General features: G+C 44.5%; 4 protein-coding genes across 5 annotated transcripts; 1 reads left to right on the top strand and 3 right to left on the bottom strand.

The window, feature by feature from the left end:
• Positions 1-97: 97 nt before the first annotated feature.
• LOC100827010 (ubiquitin-conjugating enzyme E2 4) lies at positions 98-2,999 on the bottom strand. Its single transcript, XM_003558762.3, has 6 exons — positions 2,744-2,999; positions 2,562-2,641; positions 2,125-2,239; positions 1,983-2,035; positions 1,721-1,849; positions 98-513 (listed from the first exon to the last, which is right to left on the bottom strand). Exons 1-6 carry the CDS (start codon positions 2,785-2,787, stop codon positions 377-379), a joined length of 558 nt encoding a protein of 185 aa, XP_003558810.1. The 5' UTR covers positions 2,788-2,999; the 3' UTR covers positions 98-376.
• A 3,259-nt stretch (positions 3,000-6,258) lies between these two features.
• Positions 6,259-11,550, top strand: LOC100838061. Of its 2 annotated transcripts, none has more exons than XM_024458077.1 (5): positions 6,259-6,390; positions 6,610-6,698; positions 7,078-7,959; positions 8,083-8,238; positions 10,811-11,550. In XM_024458077.1, exons 1-5 carry the CDS (start codon positions 6,309-6,311, stop codon positions 11,339-11,341), a joined length of 1,740 nt encoding a protein of 579 aa, XP_024313845.1. In that variant the 5' UTR covers positions 6,259-6,308; the 3' UTR covers positions 11,342-11,550. The 2 variants fall into 2 exon arrangements, with proteins under 2 accessions (XP_024313845.1, XP_010229209.2); XM_010230907.2 differs by having other exon boundaries at positions 6,260-6,390; positions 6,607-6,698.
• Positions 11,551-13,543: 1,993 nt separating this feature from the next.
• On the bottom strand, positions 13,544-15,565 carry LOC100837755. The gene has a single exon (XM_003562034.4). The coding sequence runs from the start codon at positions 15,230-15,232 to the stop codon at positions 13,916-13,918; it is 1,317 nt and encodes a 438-aa protein (XP_003562082.1). The 5' UTR covers positions 15,233-15,565; the 3' UTR covers positions 13,544-13,915.
• A 2,056-nt stretch (positions 15,566-17,621) lies between these two features.
• MKK6.1 (mitogen-activated protein kinase kinase 1-like) lies at positions 17,622-22,170 on the bottom strand. The gene is given in 8 exon segments (NM_001279902.1): positions 17,622-17,714; positions 17,804-17,849; positions 19,527-19,747; positions 19,856-20,038; positions 20,163-20,387; positions 21,124-21,261; positions 21,532-21,622; positions 22,097-22,170. Coding segments are annotated over 8 exon segments (1,071 nt in total).
• Between the last annotated feature and the right edge of the window lie 708 nt (positions 22,171-22,878).

Below are 22,878 nucleotides of genomic sequence, written 5' to 3'. Positions count from 1 at the left end.
ATGTCCAAATGTGACTTGTCACCGGAAACTTGTTGTGTTCATTCATTCAAAGGTTGGAACGCAGCTTTAACAAAAAAAAAGTTCAATCCCTGCGGGGTCGAAGAAAAAGTTCTCACATTTCAAACTGGACTTCAACAGATGGCTTGCTTTCCATCGACGCCAGATCCGAAAACATGCAATTTCAAACGGGGAAATTTAAGTGCTGCAGCGAATTAAACTGGAAAGCTGAGGCTGGAGATAACATTAGAAAACAGGGCAGGTGCACTTATTTACATGGCATTTCGGGCTTGAGAGGGACAACAGAAGACTGTTTAATTGCAGTTGCTGCAATAAACATCGTGTGGGAATTCAGCTGGAGAAGTAGGTCCCAGACTGACTAGGGGTCTGGATGGCCCAAAATGGGTTCATCGTCACCGGAGTCATCGTCTGCTTCTTCACTCGGTTCTTCCTCGCTCGAGTTATCTTCTGGGGTTATACCAGCATCCTCTGGTTTGGCATATTTTTCACAGCATTCTGCAAAACCACAAGCAACATGATTTAGCTTTAAAGTACCACTGAAGGGAGCACGACCCGATGACATGCATACGCTATGTTTAGTGACATGATTAAAAGACTACTATATTCTAGTAGAGCAAGTGCCTCAAGCTCCTCTTAGAAGAACAAGCTGTACCAGCAACACAAATTGCTGATTCAGCAAATGGATCAGCACAATCGGGAAACCATTGAGCACTTGATCCATCATGTCAGGTCTCTAGATAACCAAACCAGATGTTCTCTCTAGGCCTTCCATGATTACAACCTACTTATAATAGCATATTCGCATTACCTCATGATCTCACAACCATGATAAAACTGTTTTCTCCCATGCCGACCAAACAACCTCTCCTGGCATCCCCTGAATTGTATTTGATTTCTGTGTCCTATGCTGCTATGCATCACCTTACATGCTTAAATATTTTACAGAAAAGTTAGGATATTGGACTTGGGCAATGGTAAAATGGTCAGCCTAGTCAAATTTATTAAGGAATCCCCATAAACTAACTAGTATTTGCATTCCACAACCATCTCTTTGTGCCAAAGAAATGTTCCCTACTGCTGTGAATGTATGGTACTCACACACTACAGCAATTAGTTTTAGAACTGAATCTTATTCAGACTACATACATAACTTTAAGCTGCTAATCAAAATCCAATACAGTCCCAAGGCAAGATCTGCCTAGCAGTTCTGTATCATAACCTATATGGTAAATCTAGATTTTTCTATAGAACCTATAACTGAACACACGATATAACAGTCTATAGCACAGACATTCCTCGGAGGCTTCTCAAAGTTGTGTTTAACATGTGTTGTGTTTATTACTTACCTATGATTGGGTATTGTCTGCACATGTAGCATTGTATGATAACTTGTAAAGATAGGTCAGGCTACAAGGTTGTCATGTACAATAAAAGAGAAGAATTACTTCTTTCTACTGGTAAACAAATCACCAAGTTGTGTTTAACATGTGTTGTGTTTATTACTTATGATTGGGTATTGTCTGCATATGTAGCATGGGTATGATAAGATAGGCAGGCTACAAGGCTGCCATTTACAATAAAAGAGAAGAATTACTTCTTTCTACTGGTTCACAAATCACACAGGGGTGAAAAGGAGAGTTCAATGCATAAATTTTTTTTACCACGGATGCGACCAATCATGCGTGGCACGTAAAATGATTACCTTTCACTTTTTGTTCATAAGCAGCACGATCACGCATCAACAGTGCAGCAGCTTCTCCATTTAATGGATCAGATGGATTTGGATATAATAAAAGTTGTGGGAGAAAGACCTCAAACACATTAACAAGATCTGTAAAATACAGCATAAGGTGAGGTTGTCATAACTACAATAAAATAAACAGAGCTTTATTTATACAGACAATGCAAGAAAGTTATGAGCAGGGGCATCTACAAAAACAATAAAACATAAATATTAACTTTACCGAACATTGGACTCCACGTCTGGTTAATAACATCCAAACACACAGAACCCGACCTACATTCAGCATCCATCCAAAGGTGATTAGACTAGAAAGTTGTCATTGTGGTCAACTGAGCACAAATACTGAATATGATAATACTCACAGTTCATCAACATTTGGGTGATATATCTTATTACAGAAACCAACAGATGGTGATCTGTAAGGATATGCATCAGGAAATTCTACTCTAACCTTCCACACACCTCCTTGATAAAGACCTGTTAAATTCAGGAGAACACGAATCAACCAGTGTGAGCTGCTCATACTATTTTGCAGGTATGAAAATAGGACTGAAGCTTAACAACAACCAAGGTACTACTAAAGGTACATAGAAGGAGAATCAGCAAGTGACATTAAAACTTTGAGATCTAACCATCGTTGTTCTTAAGCTAAATCATTGTAAGCAACATGCGACAATGTTAAAAGGAAAAGGGAAATCTCGAAATTTGTTTCAGTTCATCTAGATCAAGGATCACAAGCTACGGGGTAATCGGTCCACAGAACCGAATCAGACCAGCTCTGTGCGTCAGCAAACCATACTTTCATTAGGCCCACGGAATTCAATGAAGAACTCCTGCATCCCGTCATTCACCATCTCGACCTTGTAGTCTCTCATCATCCTGCAAGCGTCAAACAGAGACAAAAGTCCAGATCAAGGAAGGATCCCACGATAAAATCCCCGGCCCCCTGAAATCCAGAAAGACTCCATTTGCCCTCCTCACAGCTTCATGAGGTCCATCTCCCGGCGCTTGCTCGGAGAAGACATCTTGGGTGGGGCGGAAAAGGACACAGGAATCTGCCGCCCGTCTCCTCCGATGCGTTCTTGGAGATAAGATTGGGGGAAAGAAAAGATCAAGTAGCCTGCGTGCGTCTGCGGCTGCAAGGACGGGAGGGGTGAGAGGAAAGGAAAGCACAGGGGAAAGGGACAACAGGAAGGGAGAAAGAAGAATGAATACAGAGGAAGGGGATGTTCGGTTAAACAATTATAAGAGCTTTTTATATCGTGCTTTTACTGTGAGAAAATTGTTAGTACGGAGTACTTGATTTATATGGAAATCGGCTCATCGGGTTCAGTTGTGCGAGAAAAAAGAATTCGTACGAGTGGAGTACGCCCTACGTTTTCTACCTCCCGGCTTAGGCTTCGGATGTTAGGTTTCTTGTTATTAGATCAGTACGATGGATGCAGATAAATAAATAAAAAAGATTACTGGAGTCTTATTTTAGCACATTTGAGATTTTATATTATTTATGCACATTTTGCGGACACAAATGACTTTTTCTTGCGAGAAGTTAGAAGGAGACGAATGAATATGGCATGATGAGTCACTTTTGATGCTTTCAACATTCCATTTCGGTATAGTGTCTCAAGGCATCTACAATGGTGGTTCATACTAAATTGTTTCTTTCCTCCTTTTAAGAAGTTTTTTTTTTTTTACTCGTTTCTTTTTTTTTATAAATTCACATGTCATCCTTTTTTCTGTCTTGGTATCCGTGTAGTACATGTTACTTCTTCAAGAAACCACTATTTAATTGTGATTCTCATCTCTTCTCCCCATTGGCTACTAACTTATTGGTACCCGTATAATGCCCCTGTTGAAGATGCCCTCACTACCACATCTCATCGTCTTCCATCCTGCACATGCCCTAACTGATATGAGTTCTCTGTTAAATGATAAGGTCGGTCTGTTTCATAGTACCAAGTACCAAGTTGGTCGAGCAGTTTTTGAACTCTGAACTTTGTAACATCTGAAAGTACCGTACCGATTAATCGTGTGTTGCAGCTGCAGCTGCACATTTGGCCAAATTCGCAGATCAGATACTTCTCCTGCTGTTCACCAGTCTCCAAACCAATCGAAGGGCGAGTAGTGGGGAGTTGGGAGTGCAGCACCACAAGCGCATGGGAGGAAGGAAATGGCATGCAAGATGTGACCTGCCAGATTTGCATGTTACACAGTAGTAGTTGGATAGACATGTTTACAGACACTTTACTCCAAAAGAAAGAAGAAAGATGGTGTGGACTTGCTACAGGTAGCAGACTTCTTCCATTCAGATTCCGCTGGAAAAACCAATGTACAAATTTAGACACAAAGCTTAGCATTGGCTGCTTGCCAGAGTGAAATCTGGTCTTAGAGAGAGACAACTTTGCTTCCACCAAACCTCAAGCTCTTGATTCATCCAACCAAGTCCATCTTTGTTAGGCAAAAGAAATTCATAGCTTGGGTAAGATAACATTACCAGATTTGACATATATGATCGATAGGGATATTAGATGTCATATCACAAGTAACCAACCGGAAAAACAAACCCCTGGTGGTATTGTACCCATCCTGTTTAAGAATAGAACAGCTGAACTCTGAATGATCTCACCATTTAGGTGTTCAGCTATGAAAACAAGGAACTTCAACATCCCAAAGTTCGACCATGTCCTGAGAACGATAGCGACAGTTGTGGTGCCATCCAATCCTATCCTTGTTGAACCATAGGATTTGAACCCTAATCTCTGTTGTTGTATTGACGTAACTCTCATATGTGGGTATATATAGAGTACAATGTGGGGAGATAGAGTAGTACAAGACAAATTGTTGTAGGTTTAAACATTCCTATCTCTTTCTCCTTATCTCTAATTTAAACACAATTGTATTTCTAACAATCCTCTCCTTTCATTTCACTCCTCGATCCTTGTGAGGCGACAGAGAATTAGAGAGATGGCGGGCACAGTAGAATAGAACTCCACTAGTATGGACCAAGGTTGTCGAGACCAAACCAAGCAGTGATAGGTTTACAAGAGGTGGTCACCGTTCCTGTCCTTGCCATGATCTCCATCTCGACCATCCTCCTGGCGCCCCCCCACATTTGTACATATATATGGCCATGTCATCGTCTCATTCCTCTGCTCCCTTTTGCAACCTCCCCACGGTCATAGGCCATTGTCTGTCAACTGCTTCCTCTTGTGCTCATGTGCCACCGTCAATGCTCATCTCCATAGCCACCTCAGTGTTGGTAATAATCTTGATTATTGGCACAAGATGAGCCGGCACCGTCTCCACGATCTCCCCATCGCCGTTGGCGTTGATGATGGAGAAAACATAAAGCTTGAGAACTTGACCATCTTGTTCGGCATGAGATCAGCATGTCTCCCTTCTTGGGCCGCCAACTGTCGAGGATATCTGGTCAGCAGTCTACCGAGGCATATGCCCAAGGTAGTATATTTGTGTGGTGAGGTGAGTGTGATCGGGAACGAGACATGAACAAACATAGAGACACAAGATTTAGACAGGTTCATGCCATCAATACGACGCAATACCCTAGTCATGTGTTATGTGTCTTGTTGATTATGGTGTAGATGAGATTATGAGGGGGTCCCCTGCCCGCCTTATATAGTCCGGGAGTAGGGTTACAACTCGGTAAGATTTAATCCTAGTCGGTATACATGGTAAGTATTTACATTGAATACGATCCCTACATATCCGGTTGAATCTTCATTCATCAATAAGGATCTTCATCGTAGCCTTGTGCTGCACGCTGACCAGTGCCGTGTGCCCACTACTACATAATTAGTTACCACTGGCGGTCTGAAAACTGGGTTAGTGGCGGGTGTGTCAACCGCCACTAACCTTGCGCCAGTGGTGAGGTAACTCACTAGTGGCTGTGCTCGGCACCGCCATTGGAGGGGGTATTTCCGGTGGCCGTGGTTTTCACCGCCACGGGTGTTATTTTGCCAAAATAAAAAAAATAGTCCCAGGCCCCAGGCCCGCACCCAAAATATTATAGGATTTCTAATGTAAAATTGTTTTCTAGTCCCTCCTATTCATAAAAAGTGTCGCCCACTTAGTACAAAATTTGTACTAACTTAGTACAAAATGGATGAGACTTTTTATGGATCGGATGGAGACTATTTTAGGAGTGAATTATTCAAAACTTTTTATTTTTCCCAGTACTTCTTTGAGAGTTGGAAACACCATGTTTTAGGGAACAAAATTATTGGTTACTCTTGAAGATGCTCTGATAAGGTAGTATTGAAGGTTTGATATATGCTCCCGTGAAACGTGGTCTGAGACTTCTCATGCATGACTTAGTATCGTTAGCCAAGTCCAACGGATCCGATATATATTCCCATCCACATATCCAGTCTGCATGCAGGGGAAGCCTCCCCAGCAAGTGCGTCTTGGCAGCGCTAGGATTATAAACGCTGCGACGCTCACTGAGCCATATTATTGTGTTATACCTATGGCTCGATGTGAACATCATATATTGGCCGTTACTCCTTAGGCTCTTGGTCGGCGTGGCATGGAGATCCAGAAGCCATCTCTGTGCTCTTGGCAGCAGCCGAAGCGGCCCGGCCGGCGGCGGCGACCACACACGAACACGAGTACGTGACGGCTTCTTTTTTATTTGCCTGCTGACATGAACTAGTAATTGTACTGATATGGATTTTGTTGTACGTTGGTGTTGGTCTTTTTTATCGTAACGATTGACAAACATCACATTCTTCATTAATCCTGGCCTCTTGTTCTTAATCGATCTATGCATAGATCCATGTATATATAGAACCTCTCATCTCTCTGATCGTTGCCTTGTTATGCAGTAGACGGAACAAATGGCTTACCCTGCAGCAATCAAGCTACCGATATTTCTGAAGGCTCTTGCAGCATGATACCACACATTGAGCTTCCAAAGGTACACATGCGCAGCCAATTACTCATGCAGTCTGTCCGACATGTGCTTTTCATTTGTGGTACATTATATTGATAAAATAGATGCACTTTTTATTTATTTTACGTCAAACCGTGGATTCTAAAAAACAATAAAGTAGAGAGAGTTGAACTGGTAAACCAAGCCATGACGTCTGACGTGTGACATGGACACGCAGAAGAGGCATGAGGAGCGGAGAAAGCATAATACTCTCTCCGTCCCATATTAAGTGACCAAATATTACATGTATCTAAACATATTTTGAGTATAATTAAATACATTCATATTATCTAATGATGAATGGGATATATAATTCCTTCTATATATTATAGTCCTTGTCGACCTTAATTTGCATCTTGTGCAGGATGTGTTGGGACACATATATTCCCTGCTGACAATAAGAGATGCAGCTCGCGCAGCCTGTGTGTCTCGGCAATTTCTACTTTTCTGGAGGTGCTTCCCCAACCTTGTATTCAATCGGGAAACCCTGGCTGCGCGAAGACAACGGAGTGGGTATGTTTTCAGCAAAGCACGACAGGTGCTTGAGAACCACTCCGTCATTGGAGCCAAGATGCTCAAGCTTAACTTCTCCACCTGTAATTCGTCCATGAGCGACATCGACACCAACCTTATGGATGGCTGGCTCCAAGCCTTTGTCAAGCCCGGGATCATCGTCGACCTCGCTGTGTTGCTGCCCGATTGCTATGCGGCAATATCTGAATACAACTTTCCCTACTCACTTCTGTTAAATGATGACAGCAGATCATCATCAGCTGCTTCGATTCAGTCTCTTCACCTCGGCTCATGTGGCTTTCATCCCATAAACGATGATACAAGGATGCTTGCTTGCTCTTGGAGCTTATCCAAAGTGCGGTTGAGCAAAGTCAGCATCACCGGGGATGAATTATGCTTGTTTCTTTCTAGCTGCTTCGCTCTAGAGGAGCTAGTCCTCTCCAACTGCGACATGATAAAATCCATCAAGTTGCCTCGTGTTCTACACAAGCTCAAGATAGTGCACGTGCGGGAGTGCAGCGTGCTGAGGGTGATCGAGAGTGAAGCTTTGAGACTCACAACCTTTACCTACGAAGGGTGGCCGTTGTCGAGATTCACACTTGGAGACTCGTTGGAGACAAGAAAACTGGACATGCACGCCACACGCATGCAAGACATGATCCAGTATGCAGGAAGCAATTTCCCATCCATCGCGCCAAATCTAGAAACGCTCATGCTATCAACAGATCATGAGGTATAGTACCTAGCTAGCTCCTATATATACATGTATGCATGACCCACATAAATATACGTGATATATATAGAATCATAGGAAATATAATATATATTTTGAGGACGTTTGTTTTTTATTTTTCAGAAGTTGAAGGCACCAGCCATGGCTGAGAAATTTAAGCACCTCAAGCATCTTGTTATCTGTCTTGGAGAATGGGGTGGATTTTGCACTGGCTATGACTTCCTTTCTCTGGCTTGTTTTCTAGATGCCTGCGTTGCCTTGGAAACTTTCGTCTTACGTGTAAGTTATTCGCCATCTCATCTCCTATCTATATAAACTTATATAATTCAAACTCGAGGTAAATGCACCGCTAGTCTATTAACATGGCACGCATGTGCAGATTAGTCACTATACTTGCAATACGCTAAATTCGAGTGTTACAACTTGACACGTATGAGCGCGCGAGGTCAAAAATACGAATTCGTATGTTTCGATGCTGACGTGGACGAAAAACGGTTCGATTTATTGCAAAGGACACCCTGAATTAACATGGGAGGGGGTAAATTGCAAAATTGCGATGGGTAAAAAATCTCCTTCATTTCTCCTCCAAATTCCTAGCACGAGGCGGCCGACCTGCTGCAGCTGTCGCGTCGGTGGCACAGACTATCCGTGCAACCTCACGGCGGCACAAGGTTCTGACCAACCTCCTGTCCCAGTGACCGCCCGTCACACCTTGCCGTTGCCCCGGCCTCCTCTCTCGCGCCGCCCGTCATTGCACCAAGCACTTTGCATGTACTGCAGCACTGCGCATAAAGCTGGCTCCCAGCAGCATCTCGCGGAGCCATTATTGCTTCAAAGTGCCGCGTGAGCATCCCTGCTCCCCTCAATTCCAACCCACAGTAGCCCCAAGCCTGGTGGAGCCCGTGTTCCCCAAGTCCTGTGAGATGCTCCGCCACGAGCTTCGCCGACGATGCTGACTGCCACGGCCCTCCCCTCTCAAATTAATTCAAGATAGAGCACATCCTACACCCACTTACCATTTCGCGTCAACCAATTTTAGGAATTGAGGACTTCCACGAGCTCGCCACAAGCGCCGCCGCCAACCGGCCACTGAACCTCGTCGCGCGGCGCACCACAGACTCTTCGCCGGGCTGGGATCTTGGAGAGAGGGTCCAAGGAGGTGGCGGTGCAGGCGAGCGCGTCGGTGGTGGCATCGGCACACGATCGCCACATAGATGATTTGCACAGCCGGCGCCGGCGCCGCAGCCGGTAGGAGAAAGGTCCTGGCAACGCCGGTGCACAGGCCGTGGATGGGATGTCCGTCTGCAAGGGAGAGTGTGCCATCAGCGTGCTGGCAGCCATCAGCGGTAGCAACGACGAGGCTGATGTGGCGCTGCAGGAAGTCGGATGCCTCGGGCTAGGGATTTAGAGGAAGAAGGAAGGGGATTTTTGTAATTTACCCCCTCCCATATTAATTTAGGGTGTCCTTTGTAAAGAAATCGAATCGTTTTCGTCCACGTCAGCGTCGAAACATACGAATTCGTATTTTTAATCTCGCGCGCTCATACGTGCCAAGTTGTAACACTCGAATTTAGCGTTTTGCAAGTATGGTGACTAATCTGCACATGCGCGCCAAGTTAATAAACTGACGGTGCATTTACCTCTTCAAACTCACTGCTGAATCTAGAATAGATTGTCGCCAGATTGGCAGTCATCCACACAGACTCATATGACCAAAAACTTAAAATAATTTAACACTATGGTCTATACATAACATAGACATAAATATTAATAATTATGACATATTGTAAAAGTCAAGCATTCATATGAAGGGGTAAAATTAGACAAAATAAACATGTTTTCACTATACTCTAGTCAGTCATATATGTATTCTATGAACCATTTAGAGTCAAACCGACATGGATGACCGTCTATAATCTATTAATCTTTACTTCGTCCATGAGGATGTGTGAATCTGCTACAATTTCTAATCCAGGATTCGGATCTGAATCGCACTTAAAAAAACAAGGAAAGGGAAAAAATGAAGTTCGGATGCAGCAAGAGATTCTTTCTGCAATTATCTATTATGTGACAGGGGCTACACATTGATGGATTGCTATTGGTTTACCAAAATTTGATGCGGGCATCTTCTTTAAACCCTGCTACAACCTACAATGCTTACCTATTTTAATTAGTAACTATCTAGCATTTCAATGCATGGGGGTTCGCACTAAAAGGTTTTATTTCTTTCTCCAGTCATAATTTTCTTATAATTGGGGGGACACTATTAAAATACTGCATTTGTAAGACATCCATGTGCGTTGGAGTGTGGAATTGAAACTAAATTTTCATGCCAAATTATTTCAACGTACAATGGATTAAAGCGAATACATGGGCATCCACACAAAGCCTAAATCAAGTTGTAATTAAGAGAAATATGTACTCCTATGTAGTTCTTAAGGTTTAAAAATGTTGGAGTTACACCTATATCTGAAATTATAATTTAGAAGTAACTAGAGTTGAACGAGAGTTTTTTATATGTATGAAACGGTAACACTCTAAAATTACTCTTGCAGAGTTCATTTCTCTAGTAGAGATTTTCTTATATAGAGAGTTCTTCTATAGAAATACTTTTCTTATATATAGACAAGGGATTGATATATAACAGCAAAGGAAAAACGTGAGCATAATAAGCTGCAGAAAAACATGCTGCTTAATTGAGATTTAACTTATTTTTTGCTATAAACAGTTTATAAGGTGTATAGAAATGAGATTGTTTTCTGGTGCAACATGCAGATATATTTCTCCTAGTGTGTGTCTATCTCTCTCAGAGATCGATAGAGTAACCCTAGAGTTGCATTCATGTGTGTAGATTGCAGATGGTTTCAAATGGTACAAGAAGTACCTTATTGTTGGGGAACCAGACGAAAGTTCGTCACAGTCCAAGCAGGAGATCCCAGAATTCCGCCATGGTGGCCTCGGAAATCTAAGGAGGGCGACCATCACGGGCTTCTGCAGCGCAAAGAGCCTGGTTGAGCTAACATGCCACATCCTCGAGAAGGCGTCGACTTCACTAGAGTGCTTCATCCTGGACGCCTCCCCCGGCTATGACAGGACGTGCTCCTCGTCCTTCAAGTGCTTGCCGATGAGCGTGGAGGCTCTCCGGGATGCTGAGAAGGCGCTCGCCAATGTGAGGAAATACGTTGAGCCTAAGGTCCCTGTCGGGATTGAGTTCAAGGTTCTTGAGCCCTGCAGCCGGTGCCACGCCATGGATGCCAAAGCTATGCAGGAGGCTGAATTGGAAGCTCCGAGAAAGTTCTGGCAGCGTCAGGAAGATGGCCGCATTGCCTTGGTTTGTCCTGCCGAGGTGCTAATATATATGCCACTTTTAAGCGCTAGCTAGGTGTGCACATGTTTGAGCCATAATTTCTTTGTTTATTACAGGTGCTAAATGTTTCTCTCTCTCTCTCTCTGTCTCTCTGCACTATAGGTTTAAGTGTTTGCTTAGGGCACGGACATTACAAAAGCTTGTATTCTTTGATTAGTAATAAGGTCAACAATGGAGTTTGTGCATGAATCTGGGTTTCTAAATACTCAGTTGCTAGCTTTTAAGTGCTCAAAATCAACTCAAGTTTCATTCTCCATCCAAGGGGCACTCGAAAGGCTGGTGTTCCATCATGGAAAAAAGGAATGCGTTTGGGGTGCTGATGAAAACAAATCCAAAATTGAAATGTGGAGAACAAATCCTGTCCATTCCATCGGTACTTTTTATGATCTTGGTTGGTAAACAAGTCAATTGTTGTTTCTTTTTGAGTCAGGATGTATCAAAATAACATATGTGCTAGTATTTGCATCTCATCAGTTTTAATCTTCATGCAACACACAAAAGAAACAGAGCACCTCACTTCTGCTGCTCCACAACATCCACTAACCTCGATGGCGTTGACGCCAAATGTGGTTTCAGGAGAATCACGTAAGATTTCCAGACAAACCACTATGGGCAAAGCTTAAGCAGCCCATCCTCAAAGTTTTGTCACACTTCCAGACGAAATTCTCAATAAATTGCTGCAAGATGGCGTTTACATGGTAGGAGATACAACATGAAAATTGCCTTAAGCATGGTGTGAATTCACACCACAATACCGCATCAGCATTATATGCCAACCCTTTGTGCATGCAGGTATCTCCATAAACTCATCAAACTCCTTGACATGAACATCACAGCATTTCGACTGCAAGAACAGATGTACGGTTTAGGGATGGCGAGAATATTGTTATTTACAGAGGCAGAAATCAACATGTAGCTTTGAACAGATACATACCCCTCTCATCCTGTCATGGAAAACGGCAGGACCTGGATGGTAGTCACATGCAGAATCATGGTTATCCTTCTCATCGTCATCCAAGACCAAGAGACAGACAATGCCATCTGTACTGTACATGCCCTAATTGATCCGAGTTCTCTGCTAAATGATAAGGTCTGTCTGTTTCGTACCAAGTACCAAGTTCGTTAAGCTGTTTTTGAACTCTGAACTTTGCAACATCTGAAAGTACCGTACCGATTAATCGTGTGTTGCAGCTGCAGCTACACATTTGGCCAAATCTGCAGATGAGAGACTTCTGCTGTTCTCCAGTCTCCAAACCAATCGAAGGGCGAGTAGTGGGGAGTTGGGAGTGTGGCACCACACGCATAGGAGGTAGGAAATGGCATGCGACCTGCCAGATTTGCGTGTTACACAGTAGTAGGTGGACGGACACGTTTACTGACACTTTACTCCAAAAGAAAGAAGAAAGATGGTGTGGACTTGCGATAGGTTGCAGACTTCTTCCATTCAGATTCCACTGAAAAGAACAATGTACGAATGCAGACACAAAGCTTAGCATTGGCTGTTTGCCAGAGAGAGATAACTTTGCTTCCACCAAACCTGGAGCTCTTGATTCATCCAACCAAGTCCATCTTTGTTGGGCAAAAAATTCCATGGCTTGGTAAGATAACATTACCAGATTTGACATATATGGATAGGGATATGAACTGTCATATCACAAGTAACCAACCGGGATAACAAATCTCTTGTGGTATTGTACTCATCCTGTTTAAGAATAGAACAGCTGAACTCTGAATGATCCCACTGTTTAGGTGTTGAACTATGAGAACAAGGAACTTCAACAGATAAGTCTACCAAGAGAGAATCCGACCTTGAAATGCCTGTTTCCTAGACTAAAAATAAAACACAGGAACACCAATGCAGTTTATATATATGCCTTATTTTTATCCAGACTGGAGTAGGCAACATGTGGGATCATTTGGCACAAGGCCCCCACCATTGAGAATTCTCTTGAGATACAGGACCACACATCAGTGGAACCTTGCAATGCCATTTATAGAGCAATGAACTGCATGGACCAGTAGTTATGATGCATTAACGGTCCAGACACGAATGGCTTCAAGCCTATCAAATCTAGATAGATATATTGCCATCTTTGTGTATATTGTAGCATATGTGGCTGAATTTCTGGTCAGTATTTATCAATCATACAAAACGGCAGATGAAAATTCTCTGGCTCATGAACTTGTGCAACGGTAGACATATATGCTTACAAGGCGGCAAGTCGGCAACATAATAGAAGTTTAGAACAGTATATATCCTTACTGAGACAGATTGTTCAGACTCTCAGAAGAATTAAGACAAATATTATTATCAACATAAATAATTACACTATGATACTAATCTGCACAGCTTCGTCCAGATTCCATCTATAAGCAATATCTTAGAAGAACAGAGCAGCAAATCTGCAACTTACACTAAATCTTCTTGACTCTAATTTGGACTTAACAATGTACTACAGAAAGAATGTAGTCGGATAACTTACAAAGTTGCCAATCCTAATAAGCCGAGTAGATTCTGAAGAAAAGTTGCTTCTGCTGCTGCCATCTTCTAAAACGCATGGCATGGGGCTAGTATTCAACTTTAGCCACTCAAACAAAACCAAAAAGTCCCCTCGCAAACAAGCGTGAGCTTCTCCTCCTCCCCCTGTTTGTGGTTCTGTTGCTTCTCATTGGCGTCAGATAAAACCGCAACATCCCATTATCCATGTTCCCAGGAGAAGTATAATGCACACTCCTGCTCCTGCCAATCTTGCAATCCTTATTCTTCAGCCAATCTGTGCGGAAATTCTGCGCATCCCCATTAGCTGAGGCTTGCGAGCTTCTGCTTGCGACTTGGCTTGCTCTACCTGAAACCAAGCCATTGCGGCCAGGCTGAATTTCGCCATCGATGTCTGCTGTCTCCCCATTGTTACACCTCCGGGTTTCCTTCCTCGACTCCGAGAAGGACCGGTCGAGGACATGCTCCCCTTTCCTCACAAACTCCTTAAGTGGACTCGTGATGCTCCGATCCCACACCCTGCTCCACCTGTTGGACCTCCGTCTCCCGACACCAGAGACAGTCATCGCCGGACCGGTGTCACCGCAACTCCTTTCTCCGAACCTCCGCACCTCACCGCTGCTCATATCAGCCGAATGCCCCCCATTCCTGCTCTCCGCAACCGCCGCCCGGGTCTCCCCAGCCGCTTCCTCTGCATTACTCTGCCTCACCCTCGTCACCCCATCAGGGGGTTCCTCTAAGCACGCGAACGAGCAAGCGAAGGCCCTGCCCACCATGGACCCGTCCCACGAGTGCCGGGGCGGCTCAAGGGAGCCTCCTCTGCTCGGAGGCTCCCGGCACACCATCCACTCGAACGAGCGCCGGAAGCTCGCCTTCCGCTCCACCTGCGCATCGCCGCCGCCGTCCGGATCCACCGACACCTCCCCCCGCGGCCGCGAGGGCTCCTCCTCCTCCTCCTTCTTACCCCGCCGCATCATCCCCCTCTTGGGCAGGATCGACCGGAGCCACGAGCCGCGCTTCCACTTGTTCCCCCGAGCCCCACCGCCACCACCTCCTCCAGGCTCCACCTCGAATACCCCGGGATCCTTGGCGGCTTCGGGCGGCGGACTCGCGGTCGCCGCGTCGCCGCCGGAGTCGTCCATCTGGAAGAGCAGCATGAGCGTCTTCCGCAGCTTGCCCTCGCCGGCGCCGGAGACGGACCCTCCGCCTTCGCCGGAGTCGCCAGTGGTGCCGACCTCGACGATCTCCGTCTGGGCGGCGGCGGTGGCGGCGACCTCGACGATCTCCGGGTGCGAGGGGCTGCGGACGGAGGAGAGGCGCTCGACGAGGCAGGAGGAGCAGACCCCGGTGACGAGCTGCGCCGGGTGGCGGCCGCACCGCCCGGCGACGCCCGGCAGTCCCACCTCCATTGGGGGGTCCGTCCGGAACCGGAGCGGAAGCTGGCCAGAGAATCGGCACACCAGGGAGGCCAGGCGCCCGAGCCCGAGGCGAGTCAGGAGGGGACAAGCGGGCGCGACATGGCCAGAGAAAAGAAAACGGAAAACCCTAGTAGTAACGAAGGGGGGGCAGTGCAGCCCGGAAAGCGACTTTCGGGTCGGGGTTCGGGAGCAGAGAGCGTGTGGGGAAACGGGAGGAAAAGGCCGGGCGCCTTTGGTTTGGTTTGGACTTTGGGGTTGGGAGCGTCTGTGGATGGGAACGGGATCGAGAGGAGGAATCCGGGATGAGCAAATGCGAGTTTGTCGCGAGGAGTTGGACTAGCCGGGGAGTTGGGCCCGCACGCACGTCCGCGTAGGAACTAAGGAGGGACGACCCGCGGCGCAGAGGGATCACAGGACTCGCGGCGCGGGATTTATGTCACTGGAGCTTGACGCGGCTGGACTCTGGGGTACAGTAGTACGGGCGTCACCGGGCGCTGTTGGACGTGCAGCGGTCCCGGATCTCGGCGGCCGCCGTCCTGCCCAACAAAGGAGCGACGTACCTACAGAAGAACACACCAGATTGCTGTGTAGAAACTCCCACGGAGGCTCCTCGTACGCGGGGCGCTAAATGTTGTGGACGGGAAAGTCGTCGTTTCATCGGTGGGGAAGACCGTGGACCGGCTGCGGTGATCATCATCACATGGCACCAGCGTCAGCGTCGCCTGGAGTTTCTTTAAATGATCTCATACGATTATGTAGGCGTTGTTGGGTCGGTGTCAAAGATTCATTTTAGTCAGTCTCCGTTGTTTGGCGATACGCACGACCTCTTTGCTTTGGCCGTGATCTGGGGACTTGAGGCCTCTTCGGTGCTGCTCTCACTTAGCTTCCTAGAAAAACCGCATCATAGATTTATCTTGACTTTTAAAATAGTTTTAGATCAAACTAGTTTGTTAACCGAATCAAATTTAGGTGGTGGCTTCTCCAGGAAGCTGGGAGAGAGCAGCTTCTCGAAGAAGCCAATTCAGGAAGGCCAAAAGGAACTGTCTCTTAGTCGCCTGTCAAGCCTGGCCAAGTTTAGCTTATCATTTTTTTACTCATTGCTGTACCTCACCGTCCACAAAGATTACCAAAGGGTTTGTGCCACCAATGCCATACTTCCTTTGTCCAGCAAAATATGTCTCAACTTTGATCAAATTTAAATGCATCTATACATTAAGTCATGTCTAAATACATCCAAATTTTAACAAATTTAAGACATCTTTTGTTGAATCGCTTGTTTTTCCTTCGTAGCCCCACGTTTTTTTTACCCAGATCCTGCAGCAGCGCAAGTGCACGACCGCCTTGTACGTATCGACATAATGATGAGCTGGTTAATTCGCCTGGCCGCTGGAGCAAACAACGGCTGGACAGCTGTTGTAGACTTGTACCACCGGGAATAGGGTAGGCTTTTCCTTTTAAACCTAGACTGGAATAGGCTTTTACAGCCATTTCCCGGCTGGTCTGGACAGCAGCAGCCCGGCCTGGCCTTCCGAGGGACGTCCCTTCTGACGAGGCGGCTCGGCTTGATAGATAGAGCCGACGAATTCGGCAACAAACCAAGCCAAGCTTTTTTATGTGAAACGGAAGCATTGACACCTTCGATCTGCAGCGGTTGCAGGTTGCAGCCGCTGGTCCAAGTATAAACTTTACAAGGCTTGATGCATTTGTTCCCGTGCATAAGAAAATGAGCCATGGCTTATGCAGTTTGATCGCAAAAGTTCTGAAGTTGACATTTCGGTGGTTGCCAGCTTAAACTTTCACTGCAGATATGGTAGCCAGTGCCATGAGCCTTTCGGTCGCATCAAGCCTTGCAAAAGCTAAAAGGGCTAATCCGATAAGCTAAAAAACTGACGTAACATCAGCAATTATGCACCCGGTACTGTTTAATTTCAATGTTCTTCCTTGCAGCTTTAGTAAATAAATAAAATGCATTCTCATATTTCACGAGCATATTAGTAGCATGTATTGACTCTTCATTCATGAGGAAGTCCGGACTGGAGCTAACAATAAGCAAAAACATTTTTCCCTCAAAAATAATAAGCAAAAAACATAAGGGACACGGCATAATTAAGGTTATACTCCCAATATGAACCACATAAAAGCAGGCTGCGAAAATACGAAGGCAAGCAACATCTCAGGTTCCTTGTATTCTCATGCTCAACTAGTCACAGATTCATATGACCGCACACAACAAAAGGGCCGTGAGTCGTACATTAATAATAATCCGACTCCTCTTGGGAATTTTGAACATACACCACATTTAGGGAAGATTTTACAGTTCAGGACGAATATGTGATGCTGTCAGGAGGGCGACCCTGAAACTCACTGCAAAGCCTCATCCTTATTCAGGTACATTCATAGGTGGTTCAAGGCTCTCGACAAGAATTCGTAGGTCTAGATCCTTGCCCTCGAACTTCTTAATGAAAGCATGGTTCTGCAAGAACATTGACGACAATTCAGCACAAGGCAGTCAACAGATGGCATCACAGTTGGACACACTACAAAAAGAAAGGGAGTGCTGACCAAGAGTTCTGAAGCAGACATGCGTTCCGCGGGATCCTTTTGTATGCTGCAGAGCAATATAGATTTTTAATGGAAACTACAGCATGATATAGACTGATGGTATGAATCTCTAAAGATAATATGTCAGAAAATCATCAGCTGCCTTCAAGATGTGCAGATTTCTTTAGGAATTGCTTACTAAATAAAATACAGAATACAGCCAGTAAACTGAGGCGACTGTGAATCAAAGAAAATTCGGAAGTAATATTTGGATGGTAGATGTGAGCACACAGATAATCAATGTAGGTCAAACATGATGTGAGGACTGAGAAATGAAGAATCACTGAGTAAATGCATAATGTGTACTGCATTATTATTTGAGTCATAACCTCAGTCATAGCACTATCAATCTGGGAAAGAATTTAGATATTGGCACAGCTAACTTAAATTAATAAGTACCTTTTGCCATGAAATCTCAAGATCAGGGTAGTTACACAATTGATTTTCATGAAACAGTATAGTTAAACTGCCTGAAGTTTCAATAGCCAACGAGCTACTCAAAACAATACAATATATTTAGTGGCAGGTTGCCCTTAGCAACTGCTATCTGGAGAAGGGAGTCAATCTGTTTGGGAGGGCTGAAATTTCTTGGGTTGTAATGAAATGGAAAATGTCTAAAAGAAACCTCAATTCATATGTTTCCTTTTTAACTGCAAATATATTGGTTTTGAATATATTTTTATGGTGGCAACGAAAAAGAATTTGTGAAATATAGAAATAATAAATCATGACAACTTTCCAATTTCAAAATGAAATAAACTAAATTATGACAACTTCAGGTTGCGTATAAGGTTCAGAGATCTCAAAAAATCAAAATGATTTGACAGGTGAAAACAATATGAATAAGATTTCAAGACGTAGCCAACTTGTCAAGTCCCGAGTCGTCTGAAACACGGATCTGAGACACGGCCCTGTTGCTCTTTTTTTTTTAGTTGAAATTTCAACAAGCATGTGATCGAGCACTTTTACTGATTCCTGACTTAAACCTACTCTGACCTTTGATGACTAATTGCAACTGAAAGCAGTAATTTCAACTCGAAAATGTAGAAGGGAACATTTGGATCCATGGAAACAGGGTTTCTACCCATGCTTAGCATGGGATCCATTTAGTTGCAAGGTACTCTAGCTAAAACCTGCCCAAAAGTTCTTGCCCACTGTGGAGAGCAGAAACAGCTCTCCGTTATCAGCAAGGATGAGAACATGCACTTTTGCCATGCATGCTACATGAACATAGAAGTCTGCTCACAATGGAACGAAATAGCTTGTCTTGCTTATGTTGCATATGGCCAAAAAGGTCTATATGGAACTAACGAAGTGGTACACAATAGCATAAAATGGACCCTAGCACAGTTATTCTCCACAATTAATGAAGCTCAAATGATCATGCTCAAACAGTTCTATTGAAACACACAATTGTTCAAAGATGAAAATGAAACTTAAATACACAAAGTCCATGAGCTGTGACAAACAAGGAAGCAGGTACATATTAAAACAAGTTAACCATACCAACAATTTAAAATAGTTGCAGCTCATTGTTCCTAGCTTCTTTAAAAGTTAACCTTACCAACAAGGACACACAAACAGGGCAAGAGGTTCATTCAAATTTACTAAGCAAGAAAATAAGCAGGAATGCAGTAGGTGAGCTAATTTCGTGTGTAATTTTGGAGAATAATGTTTAGCATACCAGGCAGAGATAAATGAGCAGAATTCTGGAGAGAACTGATCTGCAGGTGCACCAGGTGGTGGCTGGTCAACAATTGCTTCTAATAGTTCATAGAAGCTTAGCCAACCTTCTCCTTCTGAAGGAGTATAGGGGAAGCGGCCAATGGCACATTCAAGTATTACTAAGCCCAAACTCCATACGTCACTCTTGTAGTCATAGGAGCTGCCACTTATCCGCTCAGGCTGCACAAGGAAGAAATGTAGAAAACTATGACAGCAAATTTATGCACCCCAGATAACCACTATAAGCATAAGCTAGCAGTTAGAAGACAAAGGAGATTTTTTACATACCGCCATGTAGTTGTAGGTTCCAACAAATGTATCACGCTGGCCAATCGAACTTGCTAGCACTGCACTTACCCCAAAATCAGTAATCTTTACTTCACCTTTATGATTGACTAACAAGTTAGATGGCTTTATGTCCCTGTGAATCACATGCCTTTCATGATGCAGATATAGAAGACCCTCCAAAACCTGATTTATCAAGACACCGCTGATGTTAGATGTGCCAGATTATGTAGATTCAACTTCCAACATATGTGAGATTATTCTGAATACAGAAGTAAACTCAGAAACCATAGGCCAAGCATATGCATACCTGCTTGCAAAGTACTGCGAGGTATGGCTCCAGAATGGTTTTAACTTGTTTAATTATGTCTGCAAGAGATCCACGATCCATGTATTCTAGAACAAGATATATTACACCATTGTGGTAAAACGATTGATGGCAAGAAACTATATGTGGGCTCTGTGTTGCTTGATTTATTTTGAGCTCCTGTACTATTTGTTTGCGAACTGCCTCCTGAATGTTCATTTGAATGCCCTATGAAGAAATTGCAATGTTAGTCAATTAACTGATAGATCATATGGCCGATCAAATGCAACTGCAGTACAAAGACGCCTAAAAATGTTCAAGGCTCTAAGCGCCTAAATATTGTCACCTGATGTATTCTCATTCATTAGCTTCAGTTTTCATAAAAATAGTGTTTCGTATAGATTTTGCAGGTAAAGACCAGCCAGTACTAGATGCTTTTGCTACATCACATTTTCATGTGTGCATCAGTGTGGACTTAATTGAATATACTATGATCATACCATGCCATCACAAAGCTGACTAAACAAAACAACTAAGTCTTCAGACATAGAATAATCTGATTGTCATAACATACAACATCTAGTGAATTCATTTAAACAGATATAAGAAGATTGATTAACAAACATGAAAAAACGGATATGTATATAATCAGTACCATGAAGGAGAAAACTAGCAGTCTACTGCAATGCTCTAACGTCAAAAAAAGGGGCAGCCCGGTGCATGTAGCTCCCGCTTGCGCAGGGTCCGGGGAAGGGTCCGACCACTTTGGGTCTTTTGTACGCAGCCTTTCCCTGCATTTCTGCAAGAGGCTGTTTCCAGGACTCGAACCCGTGACCTCATGGTCACAAGGCAACAGCTGTACCGCTGCGCCAAGGCTCCCCTTCTACTGCAATGCTCTAACGTCAACAACAAAAAATTCATCTTAGGCATTTGTATCCACTAGATGGATTTGGTGCACTTTTACCTTCAACGCATAAAATGTGCCCACCCACTTGTGCTGCACGAGTTGGACGACGCCACCACTTCCCTTACCAATGACTTGAATCATCTCGAGGTCATCCATTGACAACTGCACATCTTCCACCTTCATGTTTGTTGATTGCTGGGAGAATAAACAAATCAAGATGCAATCAGATTCCAGAAACAACTTATGTCCAATTATGTTAAATGTATAGTAGTACATGTATGAGTACAATCAAAATCTTAGAAAAACGTTTTTTGCCCCTCTGAGTGCGCCGAATCAATGTATGGCTGGTTGAATGCCACGTAACAGTCAAAGTACAATACAACAGTAACATAATTGGACTGGCTAACAAACAACAAAAGTAATCATTAGTAAGCAGACTAACAGAGTACTGAACCAAGAACTCACATGTTCATCTCCGTTTTCCTCCTCGGAGATCAGCCGCAAACCTCTTTGATTAAGTCGCAGTTCTCCATCCTTGAATGTGCCACTCGCCGTCCTGAAAGATCACCAGTGGTCAAAGACAATGATTCCGTTTACGCATTACTACTGACAAAAAAAGGTCGAATCCACGATGGAACTTAAACAAAATAATGCATGATCAGGAACCACAAATAGCAGCTGGATCACTCATGCGTCGACACACAAATTGTAGAGTCGGCTCAGCAACTCAAACATACCAGGTTCAAATTAAGCAGTAGACTTGAATACATCCTAAGTAAAGCTATGCTCCAGCAAAGGACTGATGGGCTTACGAGCTCCATCACAATTCAAAACTATACCAACAAAACCAATGTAAGATGGCATAGAAAAGAATCCATCTAGGCCAGGAACGAAACAATATTATCTCCGAAACATGTCTAGACACACAATAAACGTATTAAAAGCTCAACCCCTCGATAGCTTCTATGGGGGAAAAGAGGCAAACAGGTCATAAACAGACAATTTAGGCTAAGGAATCGAGGAGACCTACAGAAATTTATCGACGGATGTCTCCTGCGCCGGCACAGAGAGCTTGAGCTCCTTGAGCGGTTTCTTCCCCCTCATGGTCTCCTCTCCTCTGGTTAGGGTTTCTCGGGTGGGAGATGGATACGCCGGGACTGGTCAAAGCCCAAGGTCTAGTTGGGAAGTAGGTTGGAGATCGGATGGACTGATTTTGGATTTTGGTTAGCGAAAGTTCCCGACGGCCACGGCTGGATGTCGGGGTCCCGACGGCGGCGGCTGGCGGAGGGAGGTTGGGGACGCGCGGATCTGGAGATGGGGGCCCGGCGGAGATGCAGTCCGACGGCGAGGGGCGGCGTGGGGAGGCGGCGAGAGAGCGGTGCTGGTCGGCCCGGGACTTGCAGGAGAGGCGGGTAGCTACTTGAGGGGCTGCGAGGCGCGAGAAGGGAGGGGAGGGAGCGGCCGCCGGGGACGCACGCTGCGGCGAACACTAGCTCACTCGAGTCTCCAGTCGCTCGCGATGGGAACGGCCGAACGGGGGAAAGAGGGAAATGGGGTTAGGGTAGAGCAGAAGGCCAAAAAATAATCCTGGTTCCAGCAAGCTTCTCTCTTTTTTTTTTCTTTTTTTTGACAGCAGTTCGAGGCTTCCAGCAAGCTTCTCAAAAAAGCAGTCCAAACGGTAACATCAAAGAAACACAAGAAAACTTACGGCTCGTTGGACACCTAAGAATTCATTTCATTGATCAAAATGAAATGAACAATTTTTTGATATGATTTCATTGGTTGAACTTGAATTTCGGGTTGAAAAATCAT

Source organism: Brachypodium distachyon, chromosome 1 (genome assembly GCF_000005505.3).
Source record: "Brachypodium distachyon strain Bd21 chromosome 1, Brachypodium_distachyon_v3.0, whole genome shotgun sequence".
Taxonomy (NCBI): Eukaryota; Viridiplantae; Streptophyta; class Magnoliopsida; order Poales; family Poaceae; genus Brachypodium; species Brachypodium distachyon.
Note: the sequence above shows the minus strand (reverse complement) of the source record. Positions and strands in the feature narration are given on the sequence as shown.

What these genes read in the sequence shown, in the direction of transcription:
- LOC100827010 (XM_003558762.3), bottom strand. Translation starts at nt 2,787, where the DNA reads ATGTCTTCTCCGAGCAAGCGCCGGGAGATGGACCTCATGAAGCT. An exon ending in GACGTGGAGTCCAATGTTCG is followed by an intron (nt 1,850 to 1,982) that starts GTAAAGTTAATA and finishes TGTATTTTACAG; the next exon opens with ATCTTGTTAATGTGTTTGAG. An exon ending in TTATGAACAAAAAGTGAAAG is followed by an intron (nt 514 to 1,720) that starts GTAATCATTTTA and finishes GTGGTTTTGCAG; the next exon opens with AATGCTGTGAAAAATATGCC.
- LOC100838061 (XM_010230907.2), top strand. Translation starts at nt 6,309, where the DNA reads ATGGAGATCCAGAAGCCATCTCTGTGCTCTTGGCAGCAGCCGAAGCGG. An exon ending in GCGACCACACACGAACACGA is followed by an intron (nt 6,391 to 6,606) that starts GTACGTGACGGC and finishes CTTGTTATGCAG; the next exon opens with TAGACGGAACAAATGGCTTA. An exon ending in TGCTATCAACAGATCATGAG is followed by an intron (nt 7,960 to 8,082) that starts GTATAGTACCTA and finishes TTTATTTTTCAG; the next exon opens with AAGTTGAAGGCACCAGCCAT.
- LOC100837755 (XM_003562034.4), bottom strand. Translation starts at nt 15,232, where the DNA reads ATGGAGGTGGGACTGCCGGGCGTCGCCGGGCGGTGCGGCCGCCACCCG.